Here is a 13,197-nt window from a genome sequence, read left to right on the forward strand (position 1 = left end):
ACTGAAAACGGAGTTCTTGCAGCCGATCTAGTGATGCATTAAATTATTCAATAGGGTGCCGGTATTTCTCAACAAGGCGCCCATTCATCATCACGCTCTCAACTATTCCATTGAACTCGCTCCCGGACATTACGGCGGTTCGGGCGGCGGTGCTTGATAATGAGCCGCTCCCCCAGCATTTGGGTCACGGCGAGGGCCGAACGTGGGAAGAACGCAGTTGGCCGTGAAACCGTTTGAGCTCATTCTATTTGTGCGGCGTACCACTCTGAGGTTGGCCTCCTGCAGCTTCCGAGCTCTCTCCTCCAGCCTCTTAGCGAGAACAGACAGCTCCGTGTTCTTCCTCCTCAGCCGCCTGACCTTCTCCTCGGTCTCCGGGGCGCTGCTCTTCCGCTAAACACATGGGGAAACAAATATCATCAGCAAAAATATGAACACAAACTATCCTGGAGGGCTCGTTAACGGTGTTGAAGAGTGGCAGTTTAGTGTCATCTGTCACCAGTGGAAATTCAGAAGCTACATGGGGAAAGGCCAACACACTGACCAGATATTCATCTATTTATAAACTGAATAAAAAGAGCAAGAAGCAGCAGCTCGCTGAAACAATGCACGTTTTTTAAAGTGTGTTGCTCGCTGCTTCTGTGCACCTGGCCTACTTTCTAGGAAGCCGTCAGTCAAGATTGCAAACTCTTGTTATTTTTAGTCTCACCAGCAGGCCGTTCTCCTCCCTCAGTGTGGTGCAAGTCTTCTCCAGCTCGTCGAGGGCTCGCAAGAGCTCAGAGTTCTGACGCACCAGGAAACCGTAGTCAGTGCCATTCTGGAAAAAACACAAGCACAACACAGATGCAGAGTTTACCAACTACAGTTTTTTTTATAAAACAACGCGAGGGTCTGTTAATTCTTTTCAGAGTGAAACGAAGCGCCTCCCTCGGCCAGTGTTAACATGGTTCCATCTAATGATGGCTGACAGATGATAGTCTAATGAAAAGGCTTTTCATTAGGCCGACTCCAACAGCCTATCCCCGGTGCTGAACATCTATTACACCACATTAACTCATATTGAGCCATGAAGAGAGGGGGAGGAGAGAGGAAAGTGAATTCAGAGAATATTCACACACTTTCAGTTTTTAACTCATTTAGAATTATTTGTCGTCATCAATCTAAACGTTGCCCGCCATGAGGACGTGCTCTCTCCTTGCAGATGACCTCGAGCTCTTTCAAATCGAACAGGATTACCAATCAACTGTAAAGGCAGGATTTGTCTCAGGCTTCAGGGCTGCACCTCAGGATCATGATGGACTGTGTTAGCAGCAGTGAGGTTAGAAATAAAGACATCATTTTCCAAACCCAGTGTGCATTTAATGACTGCAGTCAGTTGTCATGTACTGAAATGAATACACGTTATGGCTGTTACACAAATGAGCTTGTTATCTTGTGAGCCCTTAGCGGAGGGCCCGGCTCAAGAGAACAAGCTCATAGATGTGTCAGACAGTCCATGTGCTGATCAAGTCATTGGCGTCCTGGAAGCGGCGCCCTACTCCTGTGACAGGGACGCTCCGAGCGGAGGAGGGTGAGGGTCGACCTGGCACACGTGCACGCGAAGGGCTGCAGCGAGAGCAGATGGACAGACGGGGTGACCGGAGAAGCCGGAGGTAAAAGGTGGAGTGCTCGTCCTCAGACCTGCATGTCCCTACACACTGAAGTATCCAGAGACAGATGGAGGTGGGTGGTTCTCCAGGGGACAGTGGTAGACCACATATCCCAGCACGGATAAAAAGCACACGGATGGCTCCACATGTGAAAACACCGGTGAACCTGCCTCCGTAATACACTGGGGATCTCATTACTAATGTGAGAAATCACACGTTTCTAACAGCACAAAAAAAAGCTAATGTTACATTACATATCCCGCCATCTTGTGAGATTATGTCGTCTTGGTAACTGCGGATGACGGGCGATCTGGCGGCTCCCCGGAGGTTTTTTGTAACGCTACTGTACCTGTTACTTAAGTCAACACTAATGACCAGCTGTGTACTGAAGCAGCAGCTGAGGCTCCAGCGTGTGTTGTGATGGTAACGTCGGCCACCCGGGTCTGAGTGTCTAGTTCAGGGATATTCAATTAAAATTCACCGAGCTCCATTTCGAGAGAATTTCCTCACGCAAAGGTCCGGAACATCACAACAATGTCTAACTTGCGCAATGATTTAGTCCCATATTGTACTGAAGTAGCCGAACAGTTGTATTAACGTCTGTATGTAGTCAACAACTGACTGTACAATCAATTATAGAAAGTGCAATTGAATAATATCTCAACACTATGTCAGTTTTCAAATTGAACTGGATGAATTATAATTAATAATCAAATAAATGAATTTAAATAAATTAAAATATGGACTGGATTAAAGAATATGTTGCATAACAGAAGAATTTTAAAAATTGTGCATCTTAAAATAAAGTACTTGATTTTAGAAAGATGAACTGACTTGAGCTGCAGCTTTAAATTCAGTTCATTCAGGTGTGAAGTCATGTCACCCAAAAAAGCCACAATATTATAGTCTTATCTTCTAAAAAGAGACATTTGTGTGCAGGGACTTTATCCGTGGTTATTGAAACCACTTGTTTCAGCTCTACGCCTCTCAGTGAAACATAAGTCTATATAAGTAATATAGCATGTTGAATAAAGTCAGAGTATATTATGTCAAAAAAGTCATAGGATAGTACCTTGAAGAAAATTTGTAAAAAAGTCACAGTATAGAATGTCATAAAAACATTGTAAAAGGTCATAGCAGTAAAATGCAAATTGAGTAATCTTTTCTTCCAATCAGAGCAGTGAAAGGTGCCACGCAAACAAAAAATAATTAATAGAAAGACTTATTATTATTGGTCTTAATAACTATTATCCACCAAATAATTCAGTTCAAAACAGTTTTAAGGTTTTAAATCCGTCAGCTGACTAATTCCCAAACTCAGGTGCAGGTGAGAGTTGGGTGTGGCTGTAGTTACCACGCAGTACACGGGATGCACTATATTAGCATTTGAGTATGAATTTGCAAACATAGACAGCTTAACAATGTTAAAAGGATAATTTGTGGAGTTACTTGCAACAGCTTAAACTTTTGTTGTGGCTTGTTGCATGTATGCAATTTTTTTTTTGTAATATACAGTGTTATTTCATTACTGCTAATGGGTCGTAATGTGTGGAGTTTTGTGAAAACTGTGCGATGGAAAACATGGTTTTCTATTTGTAAAGAATTAAATACAATTTGTAAAGAATTCATAAAAGAATTCATAAAATTCCATTGAGAATAGAATGGAATGCTGGATGGAACATGCATGTTCTGGAATAAATTAGAATGTTGACGTGTCATCTTCAATGCTACCAGTCTGCCTCAGAGCTCACTACAGGCTGCTGGTGTGTCCGATGTAGGCTGCTGTGGTAAGATACTCTCACCAAAATTGTTCACATTGATCATTTACTTAGAGTTAAGGACAGTAAAACTTAGAGAGCTTTGCTTATAGGAGTGATATTTTGAAATATAGTATTTATAATCACAGTTGTAAAATAATTAACTCTGTAAAATGTTGGGACTTACTCTAACTTCCTACATTAGGACAGTGTTTCTATGCTCTCATTCACTCACTCTGTGCTTTCTCTCCTCACAGGTTTCTATGGATCATGGTTATATCTGGACCCTGGTCTTGCCTCCTGCCGTGGTTCTGTCTTATGCAGGTAGTAGCCCTGGCTTCTCGGAACCAGTGCTGACGGTGAGCGTTTGAACTGGGGGGGAAGACCCAGTCGCGCTCTTGAGTCCTGCATAGTGATCGCTGTGCAGGGCAAGCCGCAGGCTGCCGTCGGCACACAGTAAAGATGGTTGGCCAGTCTTCAATGCTACCCGTCTATCTCAGAGCTCACTACAGGCTGCCGGTGTGTCCGATGTAGGATGATGGGGTAAGATGGGGTAAGAAGGGGTAAGATGATGGGTCTTGCCTCCTGCCGTGGTTCTGTCATATGCATTGAATGTGTTGTAACTCTGTAAATGTTGTTCATTCTGTACACATGACATCTATTGCACTTCTGTCCATCCTGGGAGAGGGATCCCTCCTCTGTTGCTCTCCCACAGGTCTCTTCCTCTTTTCTCCCCGTTAAAGGGTTTTTTGGGGGAGTTTTTCCTGTTCCGATGTGAGGGTCCTGGGACAGAGGATGTCATATGTGTACAGATTGTAAAGCCCTCTGAGGCAAATTTGTGATTTTGGTCTATACAAAAATAAATTGAATTGAATTGAACCTGCGCCTACTGTTTTCAACAACTCCACAGAAGACACCTGGATGGCTCTGAGGCAGGCCGCGGCAAAACCACTGCTCATAGGGTCTGCAGACCGTCAGATTTAATTCTGACAACGTAGCAAGGCGCTAATTTCTTATAAAGATATTTAATTTTATTCGACTGTGGTCAGGCTTCCTGGGGGCTCCCCACCCATCTTAGTTATGCTGGGATGGTGAACTTCTGTTGACGTGAAGGTCTAGTTGGTGGGTTACAAAGCAGTGCCAGAAAAGAGCATATGTTTTCAGGGGGAGACCACACAGACTAGCAGACACAATATTCTGCCTGAAATCATTAACACATGATCTGGGGAGGAAAATAATTCATGAAAAATAAATTGAAACGGTATAAGTAGTAAAAGGGGGAAAAAAGGATTTACACAAATTTCCAAAGTGGCAACATTTTTACGATAGTCCAGTGACCAAAAATCACTTGGTCATGGCCAGACCCACGTGTCTTTCCTAAAACAACTGCATGTTCAGGTACATTTCAAGTACCTTCTAAATTAGTAGTGAAAAGCTTGCAGTCAAAGCAACAATGTGTGATCACTATTTGAAACTGTAGGCAAAACAAAAAGAAGCTGCTTCATGAACGACATCTCCAATCAATACATGCAGTGACTCAGCAAGTTCACCCTCCTTAAACTCTATGCTCTCGTTGGGCTCCAGCTGAGATCCTGTAAGACACAGTGTCCTCTCACTATTGCAGTTAAGCATGACTCAAGCCTCAAGACTTCCATGAAGTCAAACCCCCGCTTCTTCTCACTCATTTTTTTCGACATTTCAATCTATTTAAAATCTAACATTCAAATACGAAGTGGCTTTTATTGTGAAGAAGCCACAGGAAACGCACTGGGGTTATTAGCGCGGACTGCAAAAACAAGATGCCTTTTTCAGCACTCTTGCAATTTTGTTGTTATTACAAAGTAAAAAAAAAAAAAACATTATTAGCACATTAAGAAAGCTTCTGGAAGAAAAATGTACTTTTGTTTATGGGTCTTACTCTTGATGCTGTGAGATTATAAAGACATGTTGGAGTTTTCAACATGAACAAGGAGCTACTGTAACTAATCTGTCAATCCATTCTCTATACACTCTTTTTCCTGGTCAGGGAATGCGGGAACCTTAACGCAATTAATTCATTGTGGTCAGGTCGCAAGTTTAGGGCTCACACACACACACACACACACACATAAAACATAAAAGCAGCAGCACAACGTGTTCGCTTTGAATTGTTAGCGAAGCAGCAGACTTGATCTTGCGTCTGGAATTGCAAATGTGAGCTGAACTAATAAAAAGACTTAAGGCCTCTCTTACACTTACATTGAAGCATTATTGATGTTACAGAGCCATTGTCTGTTATGAACGTTGACGTCACTACCGCATTGCATTGTGGGATATCCATGCCCGTGTAGTGGGCAGAGTTTGCATACTGCAATGTTTCACCAGAAATACGATGCAATTCATGTACTTTTAGCCGAATACTTACAGACTAAAACATCTCACATACTGTTTTAGCGGACTATATAGCATGTCAGTAGCCACAGGATGCTACTATTATAAGTATGTGAGACCAAGCCAATGACAAAAGGACACGCAACACCGCTAAATGTCATTGAAGTGATGCCCAAACACTACATCAAGCAGAGATAGCTGCAGCCTAAACTAGTTTTTTACATTTCAGCTGAGTTATGTTGTTTTCTTCACAGCAAACACTCTTTAATGGCTCACAGAGAGTCAGCCTCAGCTCTCAGATGAACCTTTGTGTCCTTGGGAGTTATGTTGCCATCAGTTAGAGGAGCCGGTCCCAGTGTCCCAGCCCTGCTCTCAGGACAACGATGCTAAAGCCCAATCAATCACCTCAGAGGAAGGCCAGCCAGAGCGAACTCGGCCTCCGCCGGCCTCCATTCTGATTCTAATGATCTTGGAGTACGTCCACGTCTTCTAATTGCTCCCTGGGAATCGCACTGAAATAAGGCAGAGGCTTTTCTTTAGGCATGAGGTAATGCCGGCTTCCTGCAGGGGAAACAAACCCCGAGCCCGCTTCCTTGCTTCTCTTGCTGCCACAGAAAAAGGGCTGCAGGTGGTGAGGTCCACTCAAGGCCAGTGTATTAGCATTCAGTCAGCTCTCCTCTCTCGCGGCACTTTTCACATGGGCCTGGCTCAGTCAGCGAGGCAGACATAAACGCAGCAGCAGGAGGGCGGGGGGTCCACACAAACGTCTGTCAGGAGAGCCAGAGCCTAATGGAGCCATGTCCCTGAGCCCTGTTTCAATCTGCAGTCTGCAGTCATCATGGATGCAAGCAGATAACTGATTATAAAACACACCGCAGCTGATAAAGACCCCGATAAACGATGGACGAGCCTTTAACTGATCGCTAACGCGGGAGATATTTTGCGCTGTGAAAAACCGTGATGGCATCTGGGTCATCTGGTGCTTGCTCGACCTAAGAAGAGGAGTTGAATCACTTTGGGGGGTTTTCAGATAATGAATACAAAGAATGTTGTACTTTCAGGTCTGTAAAACAGCTTCTCAGAGAGACGCCCCCCCCACCACACACACACACACATTAAAATCTTAACCGACAGTGACGCTGAAACCTTTTCTGTAGAGGAGATCTCTGTGTGTGTGAAAGACACAGATCCAGATAATCAAAAAGGTCAATCAAAACCACCAAACCTCAGTGACGCACTAAAATGAAAAAGCAACATTAAAGATAAACTGACATAAAGTGACGCGTTGCCAATTATCCCGACACGTAAGACTTCTCTTTCTTATAGAAAGCCGACTCTGACGAGCGTGAGCTTCATAAAGAGAGCAGGCCGAGTTGCCTCTTGATTATCTGGGTCAGTTGCTGTTTTATGTGCCTCTAAGGCTAAATGAAAATAGAGTTCATCCCTTCGCTTGTAGAGAAGCGACGACGACACCGTGATAGATTAAAAAAAACAGTCAATTATGACACACCTTCATATGAAATTGGCAATTCTCGCTGTGCGAATCTCATTTGGAGCTAATAAAACTGCTCGGACAGAGAATATTGATGTGTGAGGTTCAAAGGAAAATGCACACAAAGTGAGACATACACTTACACTTACCGAGTCAAATAAAATGCGCTAATGCAGCAACTTCCATAGCGAGGAGAAACTGTTCCATTCTCACAGCTTCAAGGTGTTTTATTAGCAATGCGGTAAATAAAACTCCACCATGTGATGAATTAGTTATTCAGACATTGTTGCTGTGACCCTGAGAGCTAAAAGCACTGCAAGAAAACACATGGAAAAAGAAAGAGACACAAGTAAATGGAAAAAAGCATCATTCATTTGACAACACTTTCCAAATAATGTTGCAATGAAAATAACATAACCAAATACAGAAATGCTGTAAGTCCCACTGAACACAATGGAAATTAAATGAAAAATACATGGCTCAGATAAAGATGGCTGAAGCTAAATTAACAGCAAATATCTGAAATAATATTTAAATCATGAACCCAGAATGTTAAAAGTCCCAGGCATGTGCATCACTTTTTAGTGGCCCCTGGAAACTTCTGTTGTTTTCCGTTCTGTGTGAGTCGCAGCATTTCCGTATTTGGTTGCGTCGTCTCATTTTGCAGCATTTCTTTTGATCGCGTGCTGTCAAATCGGTGGAAATGTTCTCCGAATTTGCTTGTGTTTCGTGTTTCCTTTAGTTGCAGCGCGTTGACCTTTCTGGGCCACCGTACACTATTCCTGACCTACCAGGAACCCCCTCCACTGTGTTTTATGTGATTTCCTGTATCATAAAGGGTAAACTCATAAAATGTACAAAAGGGAGGTTAGTTCCTGATGTATGAAAACATAAAAACATTGTGGACGTGCAGTATTAATGAGCATATAGTGTATTTGGCAGAAAGAGAAGCTGAAAAAAATAATGAAATGTAGAAAATGTTGACGATAAAGGTAGGTAGAATCTAAAGGCGATAAGAAACGGGGAGGAGACACGACCGGGGACTTTAGTTACCCATCAACAAAGATCTGAACGGATCATTAAATGTTCGATTTAGCCTTACATATTCATAAGCTCCGCAACCACATTATCCTTTTGTCTGGGATCCGCGGCGAAGCTTCTGTAAGCAAATGGAAATGTCTAGTCTGGTTTTCACGGAAACGCCAACATCAGCATTTTTAGCTGACGGCTAGAACCCCCCCCACTGTGAGCCTCTACGGAGCCGGCAAGACAAAGACACAGACACGCACATGGGCACACGCGTTTGGCCATTGTTAACTCTTTGTTGGACATGATATTGGAAATGTCAGTTTTAAAGCAGCATCATGTACGGTTCATATTACATGCTGATGTATTGAAGCAATAAATCAGCATGCCACTAATTATAGCAATTGTGGATTGGGGGCTTGGGACAGAAACAACACAAAGCTTACTTTTGGGAAGGATTGGATAGAAGAAGAAGAAAAGGATAACACACAGTAGTAACTGAATAAACAAGAGTTACATGTAATTCAGTCGGTCTGCTGTCTGCAGACTCAAAGACGGCAGCAACACGACATGATAGTCACTGTTTTATTACAATGTGTCGAAGCACAACTAGTCCTGGAGGCAGTATCTTAAGAATTTGTAGTTATCTTCCTACATTTTTTTATCCGGCATTTCAGAACACTACTGATTGATTTTATCTTCTTTATTTTAATAAATGCACAAGCTGCATGTACTCACTGCTGATTTCATTCAGCATACAGGGTTGGCATGAAGGAGGCAATCTGGAAATGTGGCATAATTAATCCAGGCCTCGTCTGCTCCCGGTAATACTCGAGGGGGGGAAAGACCTCCTCCCAACAGAGTCAACCCTAAAACGGCCCATGGTCGGGAGAACTGACTCTTGAAGACCGTTTTAATTGCCAGCAGAGGCGAGTAACGTAAAAACCTATAACCAGCGAAGACAGCGAAGTGGATACTAATGGACTCCACGATATCGGTGAGGCGTTACAATTTAGAGCCAAATCAATGACTCTCTTTATCTCCGTCTCCTGCAGGACAACATCAGTGGATTCCTAATGAGTCAAACATCCTCTCAACACGCAAAAGAGGTTTGAGGATGAATGTGTTTTGATCTCCTACTACGCCTCATCTTCTACAATAGATGATATATTTTGTAGTCTAAATGTTGCTTTACTCCACCTACGTATCTGTTGTGGTTTAACACTCACATGCATTTTACAGTATAGACATGTTGGTCTCCAGTTCGCTGCTACTTAATATTTCTACAGTTTTGTTCCAGTTACTATGCTCAAGGTTGCAATATCCACTGTTTTTATAGGACAACAAACTAGGCTTAAACCTATTTGAGATCTGTGGTGTTGCAAACATGTCTTAAGGTTAGGAAACAGGGAAGCTGCCATCTGCACTGGTCTCAAAAGAAGCAGAGGAATACATCTCTAAAAGAAACTACAAATGAAAAATAAAACCACAGAGCTGTTTGTGGCCTGAGGTATTTTCATTAACAGCAGCTCTCTCTCCCTATACTCATATATAAGTCATGAAGAAGCCCTCTTAAGTGTCCTCTCAAATCCCCTCCGGTATTTATCACGACTCGCCTCGCGCCCCCCTGCCCCGGGGTACCTGACGGTGACAGATTAGGGGGTCTCTCTTGCTGTGTTAGAGAACAAAGAAGCCCCCCCCCAGGCGTCCAGCCATCTACCTCCACCACCCCCTCATACGAACGTCCTCTGGAGGAGGTTGTGCAAAAAATATAGAATATGCACTGTCTGGAAATGCTTGTTAGGGCCTTTTCCTGTCCATATGTTTAGAATATAAAATGTGCATACATTTCAGCACATAACCTTCATGTGGTATGGACCATCTAGTTTACAGCCAGGGATGGGTTTCTCAACCATTACACGCATGCCATGGTGGATTCTCAAGTAGCGACGGGCTAATTCATCTCCTATGCCAGTACTGATTTCACGCTTCGTCCAAGTTAAGACATCAATATGGAAGCTGTGGTAACTCTGTTTTAGCATACGCGATGCATGGTGGGTGTAACACTAATTATGAGCGCTCGTCCCATCGGCGTTCAGGTCTCGTCTCCATTACGACTCTGAGCTTCGTTCTTATAAACATTTACAACACTGCCGCACCGACACAGTAATTAAAAATCCATACTGTCCTCGTCTCACGGTCTGCAAATAAAAATGTCACGATCCCCCGAGCCCACGAAGGGCTTAATAAGGTGTCAGACACGCAGAGAACATCTGGTGTTTAAAAAAGTCAAAAGACGAACAGAAGGAGGGGTCGCCGGATTATGCCGTTTTGTGCAGTGTCAGCAGAAAATGGATGGTGGGGAGACAGAATGTGGTGAGGGATGATTTGTTTCGTCCCCGACCCTCCACAGGTTCAAAACCCCCGAGAGCTTCAAAAGAATATAACCCTTAATCTTGCCAAAGTAAATTGCATATGCATACAAGCCCGAGCTCCTTTGCTACTTCGTCTGCATGACACGATGTGTGGAAAATCAATATTAAAGAGACACTAAAATTGGCATTTATGTGTTTTTGCGGCAGCATCTGTGTTGCGGATAAAAAGTTATGTGACTGTCATCTAAATGCTTTTGTTAACCGGAGCTTTGATAAAAACATCAAATATGGGCCCACCATCGTTAAGCCAGTTTCATTCCCCAGACTGGGCGGACCACCACAGGCTACTATGCAGCCAGAAGTGGAAGTGCATACAATTAATTGAAAAAAACGGATCTAACCAGCCCCGCAAGGACTGTGTTGCCAAAAAAAGAATCACTCCTTCAGTCAGCATCTCGTCACCACAAGCTCAAATTCCACCGGATGTTTCCAGTTACGAAATTCTCAAAGTCTTAGTGAACACTGATCTGCTCCTGTATCACCAGTGCTGTGCCAACACGTTGCTGACATACTGGCTTCAATGTAACCAGGTGACTGAACACCATCATCCTGGTGTTCAGATCACTGAACACCAGCACTCTCTCAAATATCCAAGGCAACACGATCAGCTGATCAATCGGCTATTGGCCTTTTTTCCTGCTCCAAACTATCGTGATCACATCGGCCTTTAAAAATCCACTGTCAGTCGACCGGCAATACAAATCATGTGGTATCATGAACTAGAAGGCTCAGACACTGTATGCTCAACACATTCAGGAGAACACGGGGCAGACCAGGCCTAAAAGTCAGTCTCCAAACGACGGAGCCATTAATAGAACACACACTGTCAATTAGTCTCGAACAACAATGCCGGAGCATTCAAATGTCTAGACGCTATTACGGCGTTCCACAACAAGCCTACGAGTCACATTCAATAAATAGACGCACATCTGGCAGAAGCACTCGAGTAATGAAAGGACTTGGCGACCTTTATTGACATTCAATGGGTCAACAAAATGAGTCTCCCTTCCCTCCTCCGGGCGAAAAGCATTTCCCATTGTGAGAGGGAGAGGGGGGGGGGGGGACACAGGTAATCAAGGGATTAATTTCGCCAGCAGTTTGGGAGCGGGACCAAATGGTGCACAAATGTCACAGACAGCAGAAAGCCCTTAGTGGACGCCAGATGTGTAGCTGTCTGGATGGCGGCTTGTGAATGTAAACGTGGGGGGGGATTCCAGACACCCTCGGTGTGATATTAGGTCTGAGTTTAAGCCTTTAAAGAGGCAAACACTGCAGCTGCAAAAACAGGTGGATAAAGAAATACCAACAGCTGATGACAGAGCTGTGACACAGACTATTTCCCACCTTTAAAAAGCCGGATCACTCGTGTGCTACTGTTCTCACAATGAATGAGGCATCATGGTTTAAGGTTATGCGAGTATTAGCAGGAGGTGTGGAGATGACAGGGAAATGGGAAACAATAAATGGGCCAATAAACGGTACTCAGTTGGTGAAAGATGGGATGAGAACCAACATTAAATCATATTAAGGACAATGCATGTTTTTATTTATGTGAAAAATATGTAAAAGATGTTCTCAGGTGTTGGAGGATGGATTCTTAACGGCGGCTGTGGTAAAGAACATTTCCGATACTGCAATAATTCATGCTGTTTTGAGCGTGGCATATATTTCCATTTTTGACAGTGTGCAATCTTTGCACAGAGAATGTGTGCACCAGTGAGCAGCAATACTTTGTGGAGTACATACTGGTCAACAGAATGTATTCAGTCAGTCCCACATACAGAGCAGTGTGCGGAGTGGAAGAGATCCCGCACAGTCCATTCACTCACAGCTGTGAGTGAATGTGACAGCGAACGCAATGTCTGACCCCCTGATCCGTAGAGAGGGTCTGCACCTCGCTGCAGACAGACAGACAGACATGTTTGGGCTGGAATAGTGCGAGACCAATACTCCAGAGACTCCCCTCTCACTGCTCCATCAATTATTCACAAGTCATACAACGAGACTGGCCAATAAAACACACTCATATGTGCAAACACACACATACACACACACAAGTAGGGCCTTGAGGCAAGAAGGAGCATTATAGCATCAGCAACAGGAATAAATCTTACACGGACCTTTATCTTATCTGCTCAAATTGACCCCCAAAAAATACTGTGACATTACTGTATTCAATGAATCAATACCGTGCCCGATTTAAGTTGCCACTGTTTGGCATTGCTATTACATTTAAGTATATTGATTTGCCAATAAATTGAAAGATCCACAATACGCAATATCTAAGATTTCATGGATGCAAGGAAGGCGATCAACTAGACCACACACTCTTTGCACACACATCACCGAGGCTACATATCGTTAACAATGAGGCCACCACGCAACAATTAGGCCCTAAAACAGAACCCACAAGTGGACCCCAAGTTATGAACTTTGCTGTCTCTTTGATATGTTTCACCAACTTGGGGGGG

The 13,197-nt window shown here is 43.6% G+C and overlaps 1 protein-coding gene across 13 annotated transcripts in view; it reads right to left on the reverse strand.

The window, feature by feature from the left end:
- The window catches only part of tspoap1 (TSPO associated protein 1), a 66,900-nt gene that overhangs the window by 42,432 nt on the left and 11,271 nt on the right, over positions 1 to 13,197 (reverse strand). For all 13 annotated transcript variants that reach the window (XM_031856880.1, XM_031856883.1, XM_031856881.1 and 10 more), the window contains 2 exons: positions 707 to 814; positions 262 to 390 (listed from right to left, as the gene is read on the reverse strand). In XM_031856880.1, the coding sequence (XP_031712740.1) occupies positions 262 to 390; positions 707 to 814 (237 nt within the window). The remainder of the gene's footprint in view (positions 1 to 261; positions 391 to 706; positions 815 to 13,197) is intronic.

The sequence above is a fragment of the Anarrhichthys ocellatus genome, unplaced genomic scaffold (assembly GCF_004355925.1).
Source record: "Anarrhichthys ocellatus isolate YVR2014 unplaced genomic scaffold, GSC_Weel_1.0 scaffold18, whole genome shotgun sequence".
Taxonomy (NCBI): Eukaryota; Metazoa; Chordata; class Actinopteri; order Perciformes; family Anarhichadidae; genus Anarrhichthys; species Anarrhichthys ocellatus.